The 24410-nt window shown below is 36.9% G+C and overlaps 1 protein-coding gene across 1 annotated transcript in view; it reads left to right on the top strand.

The window, feature by feature from the left end:
• Positions 1-24410, top strand: part of GLIS3 (GLIS family zinc finger 3) — a 119488-nt gene that overhangs the window by 60023 nt on the left and 35055 nt on the right. Inside the window, exons 3-4 of the mRNA XM_041486184.1 lie at positions 17090-17251; positions 18662-18772. Coding sequence (XP_041342118.1) covers positions 17090-17251; positions 18662-18772 — 273 coding nt within the window. The remainder of the gene's footprint in view (positions 1-17089; positions 17252-18661; positions 18773-24410) is intronic.

The raw sequence follows: 24410 nt of genomic DNA, 5'->3' as shown, positions 1-24410 counted from the left end.
GCAATGTTTCAGGTAAGTATGTGTATGTTGATTTAGCTAGATGCAAAAGACTTATTCAGGCTTTCCCTGGGTTTTCAGACTGTAGGACAAAGCAACCAAAATGAAGAAATTAAGTAACGTAAGTAACAAAGTAACAACTGGCATGCAGTTAATGGAGATTGTTAGTGTTTGATCTAAACATATCTTTTTCTATAGAGAATGAGGCCACTATAGAGACATAGCCACAACATCAGCATCTCATAATTGCAGTGTATGCTGTTAATGAACATCAAAAGGTCACTGCTAGCAGAGCTAGCAAAGATTATCAGATCTACAGCCTTCTTATAAGTAAACACTAATGCAGGAAGGAAAAGAACCCCTATGGCTATCTTGCCAGCAATATCATCATCACCAGCAATGTTGAAAGTAAATAAATGAAACCCTCACTTTTTCTGGAAATGGTCAATTTTCTAGGGGATGCATGAGTTTCCGGTGCAGTACACCCTTTGAGTTATCTCCAAGGTCTGAAACTCAATTGATCTTCAAAGATAAACCATTCCAGTTTCAATGCTTTATTAGTATATAAGATAGAAAAGGAAGAACAGAATACAGATATCATAGGAGTTTTCTACAGTTCTGCTGGTATGACTGGAGACAGGAAGTGCTCAGTCCAGCATGATCCATACTGAGCCTGCCTATTCACTTCAGCTTCTTGATTCTTCCAGATCTCTAAAACCATGCTAGTTTTCCCTCACTCTTCATTCCCTCCTCCCACACACTCTTCTTCTTTGGTTGTTACCTGAAAATAATCAGGCCTCTCTATCTATGGAGTTATTAATTAAAAATGCTTATCAAATTTATCAATCCAATTAAGATATTTGTAATATAAATACCAGATTTGCTTACCCTGCCTTTGGATATCTGTCTAGCAGGATGGTAACCTTTTCCATAGCGGTGTAAACATAAACTTACTTTGAAACAGGAACTCCAAAGAGGTGAAGTGCAATAAAGTTCTGCTGTGTTTTAAACTGATTTTCTGGCATACATCAACATTCACTTTTAGCATTGCACTTGATTAGGAAATGAGTATAATCCAGGCTCACAGTTAGTCTTCTCTTTCCATTAGCTAATGTAATGTTCATCTCCTTTTCATTCTCAATTAGTTCTCATGTTGTGCATTTATCTGTGTTTTTATCATCTGGCTTTGTGTTAATGGTACAAACAATTGAAATAGAAAATAAGATTTGTATTGTCAGTTAAGAAAAACCAAGCATAATGACTTTGTCCAACAGTGCAAAAATAGTTCGATATCTGTTGTAGCTTCTCTAAAACATCCTTTCACAGTGGGAAAAGATTAATCCAAAAACTATTGAATGCTGTAATAATTCACAGGGAATGAGGTAAATGTTAAGTTGCCCTGGGAAAATACATATTAAGAGGAATGTAATGTCCACCAAAAAGAGGAAAAAAAAATCCTTATCTTCACAAAGGATAGTTATTTACTGAGTCATCCTTTTATTTTCCTTTGATGAATTTTGAAGCTTTTTTTATCCTTGCTGTAAGAAAATTGCATCTGACTCTGCAGGTATTTAGGTTTTTTGTTCTCTTTAGCTGTACTCACAAGCAATAAAAATTAGGCACCGTCACTAACCTGCTATTACCTAAAATGTCCTCTGGGTGTTCCACAACCAGTTGTGGTGTCAGACATACCACTTAAATGAATCAAGTCTAGTAACTCACTGATTGAACACTTCACTTGAGAAAGGGCATGTGTACTTACTCTTAGTAATTATGCCATGTGATCTTATTTTTCTTCCTGCCTCTGTTTTGTGCATCTCATTCTTCTGCTTGGCCCTGCATGTTTCGGACTGGCTTCTCTCATCCTAGCTCTGGATTAATTCCCAGGGTGTTTTGCTTCTGTAAACCCTTTGAGGCTTCCCTTGAATTATCTATTTCATGATAGGAACAAAATCATTACATGATATAAATAAAACTGCTGTGTTTATCAAGGTCCACTGACACCCTACATTTATTGCTGAATTCCTGTATTGACTCTTTCTTGCCCTTCTTCTCTAATGATCACCTAAGGTTTATTATAGCTGAAACCTCAGTTGCATGGTGAGAACTATTTCCATGGAAGATGTGTAAGAGCACATTCCTCAATTTTTTTATTAGCTTATTCCTCAACTTTTCCTGTATTAAATTTTTCATTGTTGAACAGCTTTTTTGGCTCAGGTGAGGGAGCTGTTTTGCATTTATCCCTCACAGTCCCTTCACCACAGCCCTTTTGTCACAAGGCTTTTTGCATAAGGCAGCATCTCAGTAGACGGGACTGAAATCCCCTATTATATGAGTGATTTAAACGAGTACAAGGATACACATACCTTGTCATCTGTTTTTGGAAACTTGAATCTTTTTGTACCATCTGTGTGGCAGAAGAAATAACCCTGTAGTGAGTCAGAAAATACTGGTGTTGGCTTTTTCTTGAGCCAGAAGCTGTTGGCTGCTGAGCTCTTTAGAAAAAAAACATATTGTGCCCTAACCACAGTTTTACAAGCAGCGAGTGTGTGCCAGCAGCTCTGCAGAGCACAGTCGAGCTCCAAGCCTTGCCTGGCTGTTCAAACTGTGTTCTGTGTACTTAGCCTTGCTCTGAACCCCGAGTCCTGTCCCTGGTAACCAGACACATCTCTTGATTTAGGTATAGCCCTGCCTCCTTCCAAACCAAGTATTTGTGCTCCCAGATTCTGGATCACATTGTAATCTCAGCCTCAAATCACTGGGGACAGTCTGAGTGAAGTGACTGAATTTGTCCTGAGTGCAGCCATGGTCCAACCCAGGCTCGTGGCCCTACCCTGGCCAGGACTTGCCCGCAATACAGCCCCAACTACCTTCACATTGTGATTTTTGCTGACACCAAGGGTTTTCTTCTATCTGCTGTGAGGCATGTCTGCAAGAGGCAGGAGGTTCTGGTGCATGTAAATTGACTTGCAGGTGGTGCAGAATGTACTCAACTTGTTGGAACCAAGGGATGAGCTTTGCTGGCATTAAAAGGAATGTCAGAAAGCTATAAACCATAGCCATTACATGAAATTCATGTACATATTGGTTCTTTGCACTTGGGTACACTGCACCAAAAGGAGGAAAATAACATCTAAGGGTATATATTTTCTTTTTTTGGGCTGTTTTTACTGTCATGGGATCTCAGCAAAAATCTTTCTCAATTTGACAAGGCACAAACAGGCAAGAGGATTTGGTATCCTGAAAGGAAGATGGTGCCTATTTCTGCTTTTGGCATTCCTTTTGACTTCTGTCTTTTTCATCCAATTATCTTTCATTTAGTTTTAAATTCAAAGCATAATATTTAGATTTTGGCAAATGCTTCTACAAAGAAACAATAAAGAGTAAACAATACTTATACCTTGTCCAACCTTTAGCCTCTTCCATTGGTTTTCTTATCTCTAACTCACACCCATCAGTCAGTTCTGTTGGCTATTTTGAAAATTATTTTGCTTATAAAGCCACACCACACTGAAGAACTGCATTGCCCATACATGAAGTCTTGTCATCGTCTTCTCGCAGGCATGGCTTGTTTGCTTCACATCTGCATGGCCTTCTGTCTTGCCCTTTTGAATCTGGAGAGCTTGCTCACCAGGTGGGTTTTCTGTAAGCTCTCCTAGCTTTCTTTTTAATGCCCAGGCTTATAAAATGTGGGAGTATTGTCTGAATTGTCATGAATTTTGAGATTTAGTTGCAGATAGTCAAAAGCATATCTTCCACTGAACAAATTCAATGAAGCTAAAAAGCTTCTTTCTGCCTTTATTCTAATTACACTTCCCAGCAGGGCAGAAGATTAAAGAATGCATATTCCAGATTCTAAAAGAACTTCTAATTTATGTTCTTTCTCCATAAAATACATGGCTTAATCCTTTCTTTAAAGCTTTATTTCTTCCTTTCTTTCCTTTTTTTTTTTTCTTAACTAATTGAACAAACAGGCCCTAATTGGAAAAAAAGAAAAAAAAAAAAAAAAAAACTGAGAGTGTTAAGCAGTCAAGAATAGAAAACAGTTACTGGGCTGAAAAGTGCATTTTGAATATTGCTGGAAATTTTTATGTCATTTACTTGTGGGGCAAGAAATAAACCTCCTTGGCTGTTTCCTATTGTGATGGACTCCCACTGATTAAAATGCAAGCACTTTTGCCTTGTTTTCCACAACTGTTCTTTCCTGCAAGTGATTTGTGTTTTGCCCTGAAAAGACAGCTATGTAAGTAGCTCTGCTCAGAACAGGAGAAAGCGAGGATTTTAAATGCTGACTTGTATTATTGATTTCCCCTTTAGCAGGGGACAAAGAGGGAAGAAAAGGTAGGGCTACATTGCTAAACAGCTCAAATACATTTTGCTCTAATCTTTTGATTGCTTAGTTTAAATTACCTATTACATATCAGAGTGCAGAGGCAAGTTGTTGATATGATTTTTGGACTAATTCAGCAGAATCCTGCTGTTAATGCCCTTAAAGGTGCTGCAGAGCAGTTCAGCCAGCTACATTATGAGTGAGGCTTTATAATTATCTTGGCTTATGACCTAAGGATTAAGAAACTACTTGTAATTCTACATTCCTTGCATATTCAGAATTCTCACTGACTTCAGTGAAAGTGGGATATATTTAAGTAATGCAGAATTAGGACCTGGTTATTATGACAGAACTGTTTGAGTATGGGCTGGCAGTAATGCAGTCGTGCTAAGGTTGTTTAAGAATTCACCTTTGCCCTATTTTAATTTGCTTAAGTTTCTGTTGAATAGGGGATTTTGTGCAGTTTTCTGGTCCAGATTTTTTCAGTAGCCATAGATACTAATCTGGATACTTTTCAGTAAAGCACCAGTTAATCTGATTTAAAAGTAATGGAGTTGTAAAAAGTTCTGGAATTCAGAAAATAAACATTTTGTGAATTTTCTTTACTTTCTAATTATTTAGCTTTTGGTTTTGTGGAGTGGATTTTAGGTATAACAGAGCATATTTTGATTAAGTATTCTTCTGAGTGTTCCAGTGAGTGCATTACAGCTGTAACTCCAAATTAGTTATTCAAATATCAGAAAATATTGAATATTTACGGATGTGTATAGACTTGAATGTAACTTCTGTATGATTTACTTGTATCCAAATAATTAAAAACATCACAAGGTAATATACTGTTTTTTGCTTTTGTGTACAGTTATCAGGATTAAAACTTCCCATAAATATCAGTGACATGGCATTATCATGGTAGAGAGTAAGTATTATGAAACAAAGGTAGAAGAAATCAGTATTCATCATGTCTGTTTTCCTTAAGGATGGAAATTTGAAATTAGTAGTATAGTTAGAGGATAGCCAAGTGATTCTTATAGCTTTGTATGCAAGTATACTAGATGGTCATAGCTATAAAGATGCACATGTTGTATTTTAAGGGAAGAAAAACTACTAAAAAGCAGTACAAGAAGTACAATTTTAAAATACTACCTATAAAGTTTTGGTCACCACAGCACATTTGTTATAAATCATAATTACTGACAGAGGTTCTGCCAGAGTGTAACAGAAACAGTCCTTTCTCCATTATGAACTGAGTGGACCATGAATACATCGTGAATTGAATAGTTTGCACTTACTAATTCCATAACAAGCATTCCAGAAGTACTGTCTTTTTGATGGAAAGAGTCAAATAAGAGTCAAATAAATTTTGACATATGAAATTTGCAAAAAATTCTGTCCACTGATGAGGTTGTTGTTGCGTAAAGGAGAATATCAGATTTTTTGGTCCTTGAAACAGTGTGTTTCCTGTGTATCTCTATGAAAGAGCGTACTTTGAGAAAGGTTCTTCTCAAACTATTACATACTGGCACAGTTTAATCCTATTATTTTATTGATAAAGTATTCTACTTACATGTGTAAATTTTGTTTATCTTGGAGGTTACATATGATTGAGCCAATTTGGCAGACAAAAATAGTGCAGCATGTATGTAAATATTGTAGTAAAATTAAGAGATTTGCCTTTTTAGTATATTGCTTAGTGCATTTTTTGAGTGAAACTTGAACTTCTAAATTCAAGATCAGGTTTGGCAAAGCAAATTTCTTTCTACTGATGTCTCTTCCTGTATACGTTGTGCTTTTTGGCTCAGGCACTTCAAGCTGAACACTGCTTAATGTAAACAAGTAACACATTAAATTATGCCTTATGCTTTTTCTTTAATAAAACCACTGTAACCAGGCCCTTTAAGTTACATCAGTGTCAGTTTGTCAAAAGTGGAGCCAGTCAAGTTGTTTTTTTCCTGGGGTAACAAAAGTACATAATTTCTTTGGACATGAAGTTAGCATTTGTAGAGATGTTCCACTGTATCCTGGCATATTTTCTACTGTATCTTTGGCATGTTTGCATTTGAGTGCAAATGCTGCACTTGGGAACTATCAAATGGATCTCTTACTGTCCATTTTGCTCTTGACAGTGATCTAATGGCTTTTTTAATTAAAAGAACCTAAAAACCAACCCAAACTAAGAAAGTTAAGGTTTGACTATTTAAATAATAAATAGAGTTTACCAAGAGACCCTGTGCCAGATAGCAGCTGGCCTTGTGTACATTTGCTGGGAATAAAAAGGACCTCATACCCAGATTTGTAGAACACCATGCTGAAAGTTTTACAGTATCAACTGTGAGCTATGCACCATAATTGAGAGTTTACTGAGATCTGTCTTAGAGCTTTTCTGTCTATCATATCCTTTGTCTTTGAAAAGTGGCAATCGGGTATTAATATTTTCAAATAACTGTAAGAAAAAATAGTTTGTTAGTGTCTGTAGAACAGCATGCATGTTTGTTTCAGTTTTTCAGTCCCAATATGCATGTTTATAAATAGGATAGGACAGGACAGGATGGAATGGAATACTCTTATTTCTATGATAGAAATAGATATTTGTATGATGTTAGTATTTGAAGAAAACACAATGAATCATGAATGATAATCTTGACATGGAGTATGGTGAGAAAGAATCCTCAAAACAGTTTATTTCCCATTTCAACTTTCTGATTTCAGAACTTTCCTGGTTATTTATTCCTTTTTTCCCTAGTGTAATAGAGATCGGATTTTAGTCCTTTGTGAAATTCACAAAGAGCAAATTCTAAACCAACAGAATCTTCCCAGTGAGAATGCAATTTGCACTACCTCATCTCCATATTTGAAAGCCTATGGTCTCAATTTATAGTGTATCTCTGGCATGAAATCCTGTAAAGAACAGAACTACAGAATTGAGAGGTAGCTACATGTTTGCTTTTTTTTTTTTTTTTTTTGAAGATGGTACTCCTGCATATATTTTTTAAAATACCTGAAAGGAAATAGGTAGTTTTTTAGTTGGCAAAAGGTTGTTTTGTTCTTGCATGTCTACAAGAAGTAAAAATTATTCAAATGCATAGGACTTCTCTGGGGCTTAACGATAGTAGCAGCTGTCTTAGTAGGGAACAACTTTTAGTAGAGAAAGCTGCATGATTACAGATGGTAGCTTCAGTTACTTGAAACTCAAAGACAACCTTTTAGAAAAGCCAAAGAGAAAGAAAGGAGCAAAACCAGGGGGGGAAAAAAAAAAGCAAAAAAAAAAAAAAGCAAGTACACTCTTCTAAAAGAAAGCAAAGAGAGAATTCCCTAAATGTTCATTTTTCCTCTAATAGTTTCCGTACCATATGGTTTTTGAATCAGTAGCAGCTGATGTATTCAGTAATAGTTCCTTTTGAAGAGACTTGTCATAATATTTACCTTCTCTACAGCAACAGAAATAGCTTCTGAGGTTGAAATGGCCATGCTTACTAAGACTGATGAAAACAAGAGACATTACCATGGTGAATGAATCTCTTGACACCATTATTTCAGGGATAAATAACATTCATTGCACTGTGCTTAATTTCAACAGAGATATTTGTGTCCTTAGGCATAGTGTTACCTAGAAAATAAGGTTACATTGTGCCACAGATATCTAGAACATGAAAATTATGAAGACCTCTGGAGATCTGATATGAAAAGGTAAAAAAGAACATGCTACACTTATCAAAACCACAAGAATAAAAAAGCCATCTGTAAATAAAGTTTTCACAATGAAATAGTGTGGTAGGCAGGGACAGTTACTTACTCACATACCTCTTCTTCTTGCACTGCAATTTGATGCTATCCTTTGTCCACTGTCCTGACAGAACTGACATCAGAATACCGATCTCCCTGGAAAGGAGATTAAAAGTAAATTTTATTGAGACGCTCAAGTAATCTGTGTATATACAGAAATACTCAAGTGTGCGCAATGTGACCAAAAAAGTGAGAATTGTTCAAAGGGAATGAAGAAACTAGCCTCTCATGTGCATCTGTCTGAAAAAGTAGCCTGATTCTGTTTCCCATGTGAACCAATCTGTAGATTTTTGATCTGTAGTGATATATCCTCTTTTCCATTGATTTCATTGCCTGTATAGCAGCATGTGTCTCTTCTTAAAAATACCTAAAAAGATGGATGCATTGGAAAATTGAAGTCAGATTAGGATATAGTCTATTGATCTTGTTCAATCCCTACACACACACACACAAAAGCATTGTGTGCTGTTTAGTCAGAAGCTCTTAAAGTGTGAGCCTTATAGTTGTACGCACTGATTAGTCCCATAAGTCTTACGTCTGACTAATCACTGAACTTTATTCTATATCTGTTGAGTATAACAAGCCTTTCAACTTAAGGTAGGAAGTACAATGAAGCTAAATAACAAATGACTTTAGATTTTGTCATGGTCTGTAATTAGCTTTTGTTCGCATTTATATTTATGCATGCTGGATCATAAAATTTTAAGGAATCTACCAGAAAAACATGAAGTGAGGATATTGTGGTAAAGGGAACCTTTTGTTTTTTTAAGAGGAACGAAAAAGTGACTAATTACCTATGGACCAATTTGTCATGGAAAGACTGGGCAAAGGAATATCTACTATAATCTGTGTAACACATGTAGACATAATCTGTCATTATTTACTGGAACAATAAATTCCAAGATACTGTTTAATTTCGTAAAAAATAACTATAAAAACAAAAATAAATGCCAGGCTTCGTATGGTTTTCAGGAAAATATATGACTTTATATAAGCTAGTGCATTCACCAAAGCATTCAGACACCACATTAGATAATGTGTTCTGTTCAGATAGGCACTAAGGTGAAGTGCTACTCTGAATGCTATATTTTCCCCCATTTAAACACTTCAAGGGTTAAAAGCACAGCATTCACTTTGCTATAGATGAACCTGGGCCTTTAAATCTCAGCTGTGGCTGCAGCCTCCTTGTCAGTGAGTGCCTGATGTCAGCAGTTTGAATGATGTCTGACACTAATTATGTGCCATTCACAAGATTGCCAGGCTGAAGAGTCTAGGGGTATAAAAAGCTATTTAAAAGGTTTTCATATGAGGTCTTACTCTCATTTTTTTGGAAACACTTCTTTTGCAGAGCAGCACCCTGCTAATACCATTGAGGAAGGAAAATGGTTAAAAGACAATTAATTAATGCTTGAAATGCATTGTTTTTGTTTGCAAGCCATATAAGGAACAGCTTTTACATCTGTTTTTGTGATAAATACAAAGCTGTGGAGAGATGCCTTGTCCTTGTCATACTACTTGCCTTGGTGCTGACACAGAAGAACCTACATGGTCAGAATTTCAAAGCATTCCAAATTAATTGACAGATGGACATTGTTAAATAATTAATGTGTCTTTTAGCTGCTAATGAATCTTAGAAAATACTGCATGGCTATTGAATAATTCAAAGATTTTTTTGGGGGCGCCTTATGTATATGCGACTCTAGATTTATTTTTTCCTAGATAGTTTTAAGAATACCATTCCTTCCATTTGCACATGTGCATTCATGTATGACAGCATTTCCTCAAATCTAGGAACAGCTTATATTTTTATTAAGATATCTCCCTTCAAAGTTAAAATTTAAAACTTTTGCTTGTCATGCTTATAGTCAGTTTATGAATATTACAAAAGTAAGCAGCTTGTCAAGCCAATCTCAGACAGTAGTTTGCTGTCATAAACCAGGTATGGATCAATACATTACATGAGTCAGTACAGCGTTCTGGGGTGGGTGTCCCTCTCTTCTTCCAAGTAACATGTGTTAGGATGAAAGAAAAAGCTGTGCCAGGGAAGGATTAGAGTGAATATTAGCAAAAAATTCTTCACCGAAAAAGCTGTCAAGCATTGGAAGAGACTGCTCAGGTGAGTGGCAGAGTCACCATCCCTGGAGATAATAAGAAGACTTGTAGATGTGGTGCTTGGTGACATGGCTCAGTCGTGGACTTGGCAGTGCTGGGGTAATTGCTGGACTCTATCTGAAGGGTCTCTTCCAACATAAAAGAATCCATAGTTCTATGATTTTGTTTTTTGTATTAAATTTCATTAGAAGGGAACATACTAGATGAAGAATACTTTACTCATTCTCAGAACAGCGGTCCTAAGTAGTTAAACAAAGTTTGTACTTCTAACAGGGACTAGCAGAGCTACAGATACTGAGAATATCCCATTGACAGAGATGATCTCATTGATTTTTCTGGATTATCACATTACAAAAAGGCACATAGTAAATCAGCCAAATGCAAAGAAATGTAAGCAGAAATGAAGGCATATAGTTTATAATTACAATATGAGAAATTATGCCTAGAAAAAAGACTGAGTTGGAATTTAATGCTACAACTGTAACCAAAACCCTCTGTAAAATGCTATGAATTAAAGAAAGCTAGGATGATCCTGGAATAAGTGAAAAAGGGAGTTTGATTCATGTTACCTGAATACCTAACATTGATAAGTCTACCACTGAAATATTGATAATGTATTTTGTATCTCAGATGAATGCAGAAGTAGTCAGAAGGAGGACCAAATCATATTGTTTGAGAAGTTTTTAGAGCATGTGACTATGTGATCATGTGCAATCAGTCCTAGATTAATATGGGTTTGCCATGCATTGACTGGCAAAAAAAAAAAAAAAAAAAGAAGAGCTAGGTCTGATTTGAGCTGTATATCTGTGAAACTGCTGGTTTTCTTACCTGTGTGGATGCAATGGGGAAAGTCCTGTCCCGCAATTATGATGAGATGTGTCCTTGGACAGCTTTGGCATCCATTGTGCTTAATGAAGAAGAGGTATGGAAGGTAGAGATGTGTATTATTTTCTTTTGGTTTTTCATGGAAAGTATTTTTGCTAGGGTAAATTTTCTTATCTTGTTGGCCTTTTAAAATCAGTGAGGAATTTCTCCCCTCTGATATGTATCTTAGTTTCTGGGTGCATGTTTTTCTTCTCATTTTGCATCATGAAAGGTTCCCCATGACTGAACAGGTTACTAAGCCAAATGAGCTGGTATTTTGCAACTCTGGGCATGCATTTGAACCACTTGGTTAATATGTCCTCTGTGTGTACGTAGGGCTGGGTTGATTTCCCCCAAGTCAGATTGACAGAGATTTGAAGAGTTCTTCACATTTCCATCAAGCTCGTGCCATATCAAACTTTCTGAGGTCATTTGGTTGTAGTTCATGTGTTTCCCTATACTGGAGCCTTTTGAGGGGCTCTCAGTCTCTTTTGCTTCTTGCATGAGACAGGTATTCAGTTTTATTGAAGAAAAAATAAATTCTGTCCCTGAAGTATCTAGGTTTGTTACTGTGATTTTGTGTGGACAATAGCTAGCTCTTGTACACAGAAAGCCAGCTGCTGCAATTTAATGGTTGTAGGCAGACTAATGTTTAGCAAAGTCAAATTTCAAAAGGAAAACCACCCCTCTCTCAGTAAGCTTAGAGACAGCCCAGATGAGGAACGTGTAATTAAATGTATTCGTTATAATATCCCATAAATATTTTCTCACACATGACAATGGAGAAGGGAAATGCTTATTCTTCACACTTGAAAAAATAAAAGATGATCCTTTGCCACAAACAGCAATGCTTAGAAATATTTGCAGATCACTGTATAGCTGGTTCAGGTGAAAAAAGATATTAAAAGCCCAAACTTGAGGAGAGCAACATTATGTTGTATACTGGATTGAACATTTCTGTAAGATCAAGTACTGTTCAGGTGTCAGTATTTCTAAAAGTAATTAATTTCCTTTCATTGTTAGGAGGTTTGCAATCAATTTTGAAGGAGGCCTGAGAAAACATTGTGTGTAGTGAGAAAGCAAATACTTTTGAGATGTATAAATTGTTTAAGAGAAGGTTAAATTACGTGGTAACAGAAAGTACCTAGAATTAAAAAAAAAGTTACTTTTTACATTTCTTATGATGTTAATACAGCAGAAAAATAACAAAAGAAAATACACTGCCTGGGTGCTGAAGCAAAACCAATTCAGACAGGAAAATGTGAATATATTTAATACCAGATAATATTAGATACTGGATTAAGAAGAAGCTGTGCTTCTTCTTGCTGTGTTTCACTTTTATATGAAGGCTACATAGTTTTTAGTGAGTGGATCAGAGCTCAGACAGATGTCTGCCAGAACAAGTTCTTCAGTCCTTGCTAGTGATCTAGTGATCAGCTGAGGTAATCAGAACAGTTCCTTTTGCAGAGAAAACGGACTAATTTCTTAGTCACTTGGCCACTGACTATCTGCTACTGATACTGAAGTACTCACACAGGTATTACTGCTGTTCTATAGTTCAAGAGTCTAAATATATTATGTAGTGAATTCCAGTCGGGGCTCAGAAATGCATGGTGCATCCAGCAGGGCTTTTCATGTTGCACAGATTATTTTATACAATCTATGAAATTATATTGTCATTTTACAGGAGGGTTGCCTGATATGCTGAACATCATCTCGGTGTAAACAAGGATGAACAGTGCGCTCATGAAAACACAAATGTTCTAAAGTCATAAAACTGTGGGTTTTTTCTGTTGATATGCTTTACCTTTCCCTCTAAATATATTGTTTCTTACTTTTCATAATTGTCCTTTTAAAAGAAGAAAGTAAACATGAATGTATTTTAAAAAGAACTTTAGGAAGTACAGAGAGGAATTTTCTGTATGAGCTACTTAATGGTTTCAATTTGCATGCAGCAGTAAAAATAGAAGCTCAGCAACTGATTTCTGTATTGCAGTTTAGGAAAACATTACACAATTAATTTTACATAAGACTTGCAAAAAATCTGGTTTAATCAGGATATGTTTAGGACTGTTAAACAGATTCAGAATGCTAAGCTATGCCATATACTTAAGTGACTACAACAGTTAGTACCTTAGAAAACTGAGTTCCATTTCAAAAACATGAATCACTACCTGACTTTTTTCCCCCACTGAGTGATCCCATCTTGTCTGCAATACTTTCACTGAAATATTTTTATCAGGATAGAGAGTATGTTCTGTGCTGTTGAAAAGAGTATCTTTTCATTCCTTTTGTTTTAAGTATCAGAGATTTCCAAGGCTTTAAGAATTTTGATTTATAAAAGAAATATTCATTAACTGTTGAGTAAGGATGGTTGTCTTAAGAATACAGGCTTGCAGACTGTTTTGCTAGAATGACCTTTCCAGCAATACACATCTATATATTGCCTTGTGAATATGCCAGACAGTAATTTAAGGCTGTGGGGGAAGAGAGAACTATCCTTTCTTCCAATTTATACTGAGCAATGCAGAAGTCTTCAGAAATAATAATCCTTAAATTTGTATGTTAAGATTCTCCAGTTCTGCTTACTTAAACATTTTTTCCCAATTAAAATTAATGTTAATTTTACAGCCATATAAGCAACATTTACATGTTTAAGTTCATTTGCATACTTAAAAATTCAAAGTTTACTAACCTGAAAAATAAACAAAACAGAGTCATGCTTCTACAACTTGTTCATTGGTCTGAGTTTTACCCTATAAAATTAATGGCTTCTTGAGATACTAAAATTATTCTTATGTACAGCATACTTACAGTCATTAGAATGTATGTTTGTTCTTTCATGGTGTTATTACAAAATAATGACGTCTTTGTATAAGATAGGCTAATCAGTAGATTTCTTTCTCATTTTAACAGAGGTGCTCTTGAATTATTTTGCTTCTTGAAGGTCATTTTTTGAAGGCTCAAAAATGAAACAGTACAATTTTATTAGATGTTAGGGAGAGATTTACTGTGAGACACTGGCACCGGTTGCCCGGAGAAGTTGTCTCATCCCTGGAAGTGTTCAAACCAAGGCTGGATGGAGCACTGAGCAACCTGTTCTAACCTGTCTACCTACTCATGGCAGGGGGGTTGGAACTAAATGATCTTTAAGATCCCTTCCAACCCAAACCATTCTGTAATTGCATCACTTTTGTGAATAATTTCTTACACCCATTTTTTAACTCCATGTTCTTATGCTGTCTCCACTCTTTACTTTTTCCTAGAAAAAAAGTGATACTTTTATCAAGACAATTTTAAGATATGTTGGTGTATTTTATTTTTTTTTATTCTGTAATATTTTCTAAAAATATATCCTTAAAAGTAAAAAATATTTTTACTCTTGCAACAATGTTTTATATGCATGCTAAAGCTCTGTAAACATAAAGGTGACACTATTTATAAGCATAAATTAATGTTCAGTGATCAAAACTGGATAATCTGAAAAGCACTAGTTTGTTTTGGATAAAGGGATGGAATATAAATAAAAACTTTCATGGGTTGAGACATTTTCTGAAGTGTATGTGTAGGAAAGATAAATTGCAATTATGGTATAGCAGGCATGGTTCATCCTCTGTATCAAGTTTTAATTTCTTAAGCTTTATTTTAATAGCACTGGTTTATGTTTAGCATGTGTTTTATACTTTATTCTTTGAACTTGTAATGCTTTTTTTGAGTAATCCAAAAGATGTGCTTAAAATTAAGTGATACAATTTTTTTTTCTCCTTTTTTGAGGATGTTAGAGATTTGTAAGAAAGGCATGCTAATTATGACCAGAATTATGTCCGTTTTCCTACTTGTGCTTTTGTAAACATACATGAACTGCATAATATATTATAAAATTTAGTTTTGTCATTCTGACACCAATGAAAAATGGCCTATTCCTTTTCAAGTGAAGAAAATTAATAAGTAGTGAAATGATGGAAAATTTTGTGTTAGCTTTAGAAACATCTCTACTATAGAATTACTATTTTTGCAAGCATAGCAGTTATGCATCAGAAGCTTTAAATGTTGCATAGTGAGCATAGCAGCTAATGAGATGAATTGGTCCTGACTGGTAGAATTTCAGAAAGCCTATACTTCTGATATTCATAAATATTTAGGTCTAATTGAAATCGAAATCAAGTGTCTATAAAAATGCTGGTGTCAAATAGAACAGATCTTTTAGTTTCCCTTAGGTTACAGTATACCATGAGAGCATGATAGATGAAAAGCTTGTTTTCTGTTTATATAAACATAGATTTCTCCACAGTTGCAGTACTTGACTAGGTATAGAAGTACTATGCCCCATGGTTCTTGGTTCCCCGCAGGAATTACATCCTGTTTTGGAAGGCTTACAGTATTTTTAGTATGTCATACATTTACTCATGGCAGAAAGGTAAAAATATGTTTCAGAAATCATTTCACTTTTTGCATCACCATGAACAAGGCAGAGCAGACTGAAATTTCCCTGCATGTCTTTGCTCTGTAGGTTGCGTTGATACTGAGAGATGCCTCTGTTATGCTGAGTTGCTAATATCCAGAGAAGCCTGGAGCTGAGACAGGGATAGCTAGCAGAGGTCTTGAGAACCTCACAGTGACCATTTTGCTCTGTGTGCCACATGGAGGAGATTCAGCTGGTGCTGCGTTTCCCAGGCTGGTGCTGCACTCTCAGCTGGCTGGTCTCTTTGGGTCTCAGTGTGCCGTCTGCAAAATGCAGGATGTACTCTCCTAATTCAGTGTCATGGATTGACTCTGGCACAGTGCCAGTGCCCCCATGAAAGGTGTATCCCCCAAAATGGTTGCTGTGAGATGTGACCCGGGAACAGAACAAAGCAGGCTCTAACTTGGGAATGGAGGGAAAAGACAACACTTTATTAATCTACACAGACACAAAAGGGAAGGGAAAAAAACTACACACACAACAATCCACAATAGAACACTTTCAAAACACTCCTCCTCCTCCCCCCAGTCCTCTAACATTCAAATCCCCTCTAACACATCAATTCTCAACCCAACACCCTCCTTTCACACAAGCACCCCCCAGTCCATCAGGAGAGAGGAGCCTCCCTCCTCCACCATGGGCCTCTCTGTTCCTTCGGCTTCTCCTCGCGGCCTTATCATTCCTGGCGTCTGGCCAGCCACCTCTCCCAAGGTGCAGTCTCTGCATTAACGGAAGAATCTGGCTTCGCCCGTGGCTATGTCAGAGAAAAGTCCGGCTAAAGCCACTCCAATCATCTCCTCCATCTCGGGTGCTCTTTCTGCTGGCATTCTTTCACTTACTCAAACCTTCTTCATCTTTCCCATTCTCCATCCCTTCTCAATTTCCAGCTGAGGAGGATTAGTGTTTTTACAGCTTCTATTGTTTCAACACTAAAAGGGTTAAAAGCACAGCCTGTCCTGGCAGCGGCTGGGCACCTTGCCCACCCCTTCTCCTCCCGACCGCTTATCCTTCTCTCCGGGGGGGCTGCCCAAACCATCCCAGGTACTCCTCCACCCCTGCATCTTGCAGCGGCTCCGGCTTTCCCTCTCTCAGGCTGCATGGCCTCCCCCCTCCCCCACCCAGACACAGCTGGGGGGGAAGAGGATCCGATCCGCTCACCTGCCGGACTCCAAAGAGAAAGTCTCTCTGCGAGTGCTCTGCTTTTAACCCCTGTGTGTTCTCAGAGGCGTATCCAAGTCCCCAGTGGCCACACCAGGTGCCAATCTGAAATTTGGCCACTGATTGGTTTGACCATAACTTCCCAAAACCTCACTTCCGGGTCAAACCATGTCATTCAGACATGTGCAGGGAGGATAGGTACATTTTTACAGTCTAAATGGTTTGAACCCTGCAGCAACACCCATGCTGAGAAATCAGGCCTTGCAGAGCTACCCCGCCATAGCAGGCTGGAGGTCTCTGCACGCCCTTTTACCCTTCTTTCCCTGTTTGCACTTGCAGTTTACTGTGCATGTTTTCCTTTCAAATAATTTATTTCTCTTTTCTAGTTTGAGGGTTGCAAGAAAGCCTTTTCCAGACTAGAAAATCTCAAGATTCACTTAAGGAGCCATACGGGTGAAAAGCCGTACCTTTGCCAGCACCCGGGCTGCCAGAAAGCTTTCAGCAACTCCAGCGACCGCGCCAAGCACCAGAGGACACACTTGGACACTGTAAGGACACAGAAGTCCCACTGCAGCACTCTGAACATTAGAGCATCTGCTCCTTTCCTCCAGCTTGGTGACAGCAGGTAGCCCATAACCTTAGAGACAGGAGGGTGGATGGTCTGATGAGGCTGTTGAAGCTGCCTCAAAAGTGACCCACTCATCTAAGCGTGCAAGAAGATGGACCCAGGCTGATTGATAAAAAGACCACAGGTTCCATGGTCTTTGCTGCAGGTAGAAGCAGTAGCTTTCTCCCACTTAGTTGATCTTTAAGGAAATTGAAGCCATCTGCAATATAAAGAGCTTTTCTTTGATGAAAAGTTAAGAGTGGGGCATGTACCAGAAAGTCAAGAGAGATAGAATGATTTCATAAATCTAAAAATTTTTGTGCCAACAGATTGTCCCTTGTAAATTTGAGTGATGGCTGAGATTTGTTTAAAAAGCTCTGTTTCAGAAAAAAAAAATGTGTTTTTTCAGAGACAGTTTCCAAAGGGTGGAAGTCCAGAAATATGATTAAAACAATGCTGTTTGAATTAAATGGCTGTTAAAAAAAAGTAAATTATCCATTTTGAATAGTCAAACCTATGGCTGGCAAGTTAGTAATTTGTGCAAGATGTTTTCAGAAATTCTTTGTAGAACATAAGTGAATACATTGCTGAATAGCTACTTCCATGAAACAGTTGGACCTAATGTTCTTTTGATACTATATATTGTGAATCTACAAGTCTTCAGGCAAGACAGACAGCTTAGAACAGGCAAGATAAGGTATTTATATGAGTTAGATTTATTGGGCATTCTTTTAAGAAAACCATAAAGGTATTGCAGGACATTTTATAGGTATTTTTCTAAATGAAGTATTGTAGAAAATGTGAGCTGAAGGAGTTGGTCAGTTCTTCACATTAAAATGTTTGGTTTTTTTAATGTAATACTTTTGATACTTCAGTATTCAATGCTTGGTTGAGGTTTTGCTTGCCTTCTTTGTAATATAGTAAACTAACACATTTTCTTGTTCTCTTTTTCTGAAGCGGATCCTTCTATAATCCTAAACAGTCTTTCCGGGCCTTTACTGCAGTTTCTTTACCTGATTCACTAAAGACTGTAATTTCTGATTAAGTCAAAGATTGCTGAGGGTGGAAAAATTGTAAGTATATCTAGCAATGTTCATCGTACTACTAAGAAAAAAGAAAGGTAATCATGAAAGGTGCTGTAATTAAAACTTTCCTTTTGTTTATCTTCCTTTAAAGCTTTACTTCATCCTTTCCTATTCTAACAACTTGTGAAGCTTTCTGCATGTAATAATGTACAATGTTTTTGTTCTGTAGTAATGTGGTTTGGAGCATCCCAAGGCTCAAAAAGTATTCTCTTGAGTTAAAATAATCTGTGATATAACAGTAACTTTATTTTTTTTTTTTTATTTAGAAACCTTATGCATGTGAGATTCCAGGATGTACTAAGCGATACACAGATCCAAGTTCCCTGAGAAAACATGTGAAAGCCCATTCTTCCAAAGATCAACAAGTCAGGAAAAAGGTGATTTTTCTGCTGTCTTGACTGGTGTAAATTTTATGTGAAAAAATCAGTGTTATAATATTAGATGTTTCAATGCATCTTCAAGTACTTGTGTTGATTTCAAACTTTAAATTAGAAAAAAGAGCATGTAGATTGATGTGGTTTGTATGTAGATAATTTCATCTCTGACTTAATGGTTTAATGCTTTATGTTTTCTGCTGTAATGGTTAATCACTAAACAAACACAACAAGGCGAGTAAAAATAATTTTTGTAAACATAAACTCTTGGTTTCAAATTCTGCCACTTGGTAAATACATAGTATTACAAAATACTGGCCAGTCTCAGATAGAAGAATGGATTTTGAGGGCAGTATGTGGGACTAAGCTCTAAATTGTATTTCCATATTCCAGATACTTCCAATAATACCAAGATATTTCACAATGCTGATTCCCTGTGGATGTCAAGTCCATGAGTCATCAACTGTTTATATGTATAAGTGCATTTCTAAAGAGCTGTGTTGCTACCTAAGGAATTTTTTTGAGCATTTTTCATCATAACTCCTATTAATCACAGGCATAATGTGTACAAGGTGTAACATAGGTATTTACTGGACCTTTGTGAAGTTATAATTACTAACTAACATTATGCTTTGGTATTTGAAATATTTTCTAACAGTAATAATAATGCAAAATAAGAACAACAAACCTTTTAATGAAGAATTAAGGTTATTTATGGATTTAATTAAAAGTGAAAATTGGCTTAATGCCAAAAAGGTAATTAGGAAAATGTGAATTCATCAGAAATAACCATAAAAATAACCATAAAAATTCCAAGGTGATAAAGGCACAGTGGACTAATACTTCAAGCCACAGGGATCTTTTCTGTTGAAAATAATGAAACCCTTTGCTGTCACACCCCGTTAGTCATGGATTCCTTTAATATATCGTGCCTGACTGGTTTTAATCCTCTCTTTAACCTCCCCCTGCATACCAAGTGACATTATTGTGTCATCTTAAGTTGCTGACACTCCAAGACTGTACCCATAAATGCATCTTTGATGTTGCATAGACTTAAATAGCAGGATGAAGTCCATTTGTAAGAGTGGAATCTCATGTGCTATGCTGATGTTTACATTGAGTCTTCACCCCAGATTCTGTAGATGTTTCTTCAAAGATTTGATTCTTTCCTTGGCTCTCTAAGATAGGATTATGCAATGGGATATAGGTAAATTTCCATCTTTCAATTATTTTAAGAAACTTCTGTTGATGTGTGTCTGTGACTTATCACATAAGACAAAATTATTTTTCTGGAAATCTGTAATGCAGCCACTGTTCCCTTCACTTCCCAACCCTTAGTTATCCGCTAAATGCATTTAACTTGGAATCTCACCAGGTAGCGGCATGAAATCCTATATACCAAGAAGATCCCAGCACAAATGCATTTAATAAAAGTAATTTAATGTATAGTACAATAAAATTTCATTTACTCTACAAAGGAAAGCAGAGCCATGTGAGAGTAAAGATAGTCATGCCTGCCTTAATCACCTTTGTGTATTTTTAAAAATTATTCATAAAAATGAGGGCAAACATGTACACAAATACCATGCAAATATCTGGGAACAGATGCTGAAAATCTTTAGTAAAACATTTTAGGTATAATCTCTATGCACCATAATATTCTGTCTGTCATTTTAAAATATTTTAGTGGGGTAAAAAGCAGTGTTTACTATCATAATTTTTAAAGGAAAAATTGCTGACTCTGCCAGGATTTCATCTTTTCGTTGGGAAGATAGATGAGATTTCATCTAAGGCAGGAAGTCACTGAAAGAAAGCAGTTCCCAAAATGAGAGATTAAAGTGATGCTGAGAGGAATGTTAATGTACAACATGCCCCTCAACTACAATTACTTTTGAAATGTGTTCTCTTTTTAATCTTGTTCTCATTTCAGCTTTGAAAGGACAACAATTTACAAGATTTTTTTATAAGCTGGCTAGACAAGTAAGCCTATTTTCAGTGGCTACACTTTTTTGATTTCAGTAAAGCACAAATGTCTTTCATCTGTGACCTGATGGTACTGCATTGAAAATCAAGAATCCATAGCTCTTTTAGTTTGTAAGTCTTTTTACTGAAGATAATGAAAATGAAATTGTTGTACATTGTGATACCACAACAGCTGGATAGAAGCTTTCTAACATGGTTTTGAGTATTAGAGAGCAGGCATCCTTTACTGCAGTTGCTGGACACTTGGAGGATCCTGTCTCCAATCGAATGCCCGAGTGTCAGATATACAGGGTGTTTATCATACAAAAATGATCACATATTCATTAGCTATACCTCCTTACTGGATATATATGTTTTACTTTATTTTACATAGTCTCATCTCTTATCAAATGTCCTTATAGATTCCTCGGGGTCTGTCTTCAGTGTCCCATGTCCTTTTCAATTGCCTGTTCCTCAGCCCCTGTTTTTGAGTAAGTGCAATATCATTTTTTTGCCTAACTTCGGCTTTGTCAGCCTCACAGAGCTGAGCTGGTATCCTGCTTGTGTTTTGCATGGGTTCTATTTGCCAAAGTTACGTCCTTTATCTATTTCTCCAAGGTTGTGCTGTTCTCTTCTTCTGTCCTTGATAAGAGTAAAATGCTGTTCTGTTCTACAGATATCGTTCAAATCATTCTACTCATTATCATGTCCATATCATATCATTAACAAAATCCAGATCCTGTGCTGTTGGATCATATAAGCACAGGATGGGTCAAGTTGGAGGGGGTTACAGTGGTCATCTGGTCCAACCTTCCTGCTCTGTCGTCCCAGGTCACATTGCACAGGATCGTGTGAGGCAGTTCTTGAATATCCCAAACCAGGGAGACTCCATGGCCTCTCTGGGCAATCTGTTCCAGTGCTCAGTCACACTCACAGCGAAGAAGTTCTTCCTGGTGTTCAGGTGGAATTTCCAGTGCATCAGTTTCTGCCCGTTGCCTCTTGTCCTATTGCCTGGCACCACTGAGAAAAGCCTCTGGCACCCTCCCTTCAGAGACATACAGGCTTTGAAGAGATCCCCTCTCAGCCACCTCTTCTCAAGGCAAACAGGCCCAGCTCCCTCAGCCTCCTTTGTAAAAGGATTTGAAGCCTGTATAGAAGGTCAATACCACTATTATGGTCTCCATGAAGATCCATTTGTTGTGTAAGATAGCACTCAACCTTGTATAAGTATGAGATCATTGTCTTTTCCATTCAAGTATACCAGGAAAAGTAATTTGCTACTTCTGTGGCAGCCACTCTGAAGAAATCTGTGTTTGTAAATCTAAAGGAAATATTTAATTCACTTTCAAATACTGCAGTGCAATTCCTACAGTGAATGGAATGGAATGGACTCTCCACTGGCTTTTTAGATCTTGTCATGAATATCTGTAATGTCCATTGTCTTTCTTAAAGGTTTTCTCATTTTAAAAAGTGCATAAAACAGATAAGAGATAATTTTAAAAGGACAAAAAGTTCTGAATCTGTGCAGCTGTTTGGCAAAGACAAGATTATTCTAGTAACATTGACCTTATCAACTGAACAATGCAGTGGCTACGCTTTTAGATAGTCTTAATTTTATCTATACCAGTCAATAACTGTTGTCATATATAACAGTATTTTAAGCCTATGTGTCCTGCCAAAAAACCCCCAAAACTGACAAACATTTAAAATATTATTTTTATTTAATTAAAAGAAAGTGAAGTAATTAAAGAAACAACTAGTTAGCACCCTCTTTGTGAAAAAAGAGGAAGAAATCATTTGAACAGTTGACATAAGCAAGACAAGCAAAAGGGAATGTAAAAGTCTTAGTCTGGACTTTGAATTGAAGGATGATTTATACCAAATAATTTCCTCATTCAGCTGACCAGCTTTTGATTTTTTGGCAGTTCTAAGTGACTAGATCATGTCTTTGGTCCTTTTATTTAAATTATTTATGGGTCAGATGTATTATTTAGACAAGCTTTGAGGTGCTAAATGTTTACCAGACAACTGCCTCTAAAGCTGTCTGTTCTGTAAACCTGTACCATCTTAGATCATTTAAATGTGTCTGGAGGAACCCATACAAGGATTTGACTGACCAGATAGGTTAACACCTCAGCAGATACTCAGTGATACTCCTAGGTCACTACTTAGTTTTAGCCTAACACAGGAATTATATTTATTTTTCTGGTTTTTTCCCGGGACAAAAATTTTTGTACTCTCTTTGCCAGAAAAAAAAAAATCATAGAGGCATAGCTTCAAGAAAGGCAGTCCAAAGGATATTTCTCAAAATTATCTAGAAATGATTGAGATTTTTAAAAATTGTATTTACATGGTACATGTACCAAATCACTAAGGAATGGAGGGAGTGGCGAGACCAAAGGAGATAAGGGCTATGTGCAGGGCTTCTAGATTGATTTATTTATTCCTGATAATCTTTTCACACAGATTGGTCAGTTGTAAAATAATGTCTGAACTCTTGGGAAGTTAGCAAAACATTATCCCAATCACCAATCGCAATGGATGCTTCCATTGTTCCTGTGATATCTGACTGGAAAGATATTTTTTCAGGTGTTATTTTGCTATGGAGGAATAAAGCACAGAAGACAATCAGAATTTCTCTAATCCTGGTGCTATTTATGCATGATTTCTTCTTGCATTTATTGTTCTTCCAAGATTGATTGTCTAGCAATGGTAGGAAGTTTTTGGAGGGCTATTCCTGATTACAGTAAGAAAAATTGTGATAGACTGCACTGCTGAGATGAAGCAGGCAGTATGACACCTCAGCCATATCCACTCCTATTTCAGACTGTAGTAGAGGCTAGTAGTAGGGCAGACAGTCCATACTATGTGTGGAGCGCACTGAGAACAATGGGATAAGGATTTAAACCGTCTGGCCAAAGCAATAACTGGCATTACCTTGGTGAGTGGTCTCTGCTGAGCTTGATGAGGATTCCCATCTGAACTGAGGGGGCTTTACAGAAGCCACCTTGCTTATAAAGAGGTTAAAGATATTCATCTTCTCCCACTGTGCAACCTCCATATTAGCAAAAAGAGAATATAAATTCCTTTAGAGGCAGATCTTAATAATTGAATTCTTCTGAAGCAGAGTTATTTTATATTCCTTTTCTAAAAGTTCACTTCTTCTCTCTTAGAGCCCTGTAATGCATCATGTATATGGAATATAGAATGGTTTGACTTGGAAGTGGCCTTAAAGAAGATCTAATTTCATGGGCAGGGACATGTCCCTCTAGACCAAGTTGCTCAAAACCCCATCCAGCCTGGTCCTGAATGCTTCCAGGGATGGGACATATACAGCTTCTCTGGGCAACCTGTTCCAGTGTCTTACCACCCTCACAATAAAGAATTTCTTCCTGGCATTTAATTTAAACCTCATTTCTTTCAGTTTTAAGCCAGTCACCCTTGCTTATCAATTCAGTTCCTGAAAGAGCTTCCCTGTAGGCCCCATTCAGATACTGAAAAGCTCCTGTGAAGTATTCTCTTCTCTCTTCTCTTCTCTTCTCTTCTCTTCTCTTCTCTTCTCTTCTCTTCTCTTCTCTTCTCTTCTCTTCTCTTCTCTTCTCTTCTCTTCTCTTCTCTTCCTCTTCCTCTTCCTCTTCTCTCTTCTCTTCTCTTCTCTTCTCTTCTCTTCTCTTCCTCT

Source organism: Pyrgilauda ruficollis, unplaced genomic scaffold (genome assembly GCF_017590135.1).
Source record: "Pyrgilauda ruficollis isolate IOZ18807 unplaced genomic scaffold, ASM1759013v1 scaffold74, whole genome shotgun sequence".
NCBI classification, from domain to species: Eukaryota; Metazoa; Chordata; class Aves; order Passeriformes; family Passeridae; genus Pyrgilauda; species Pyrgilauda ruficollis.
Note: the sequence above shows the minus strand (reverse complement) of the source record. Positions and strands in the feature narration are given on the sequence as shown.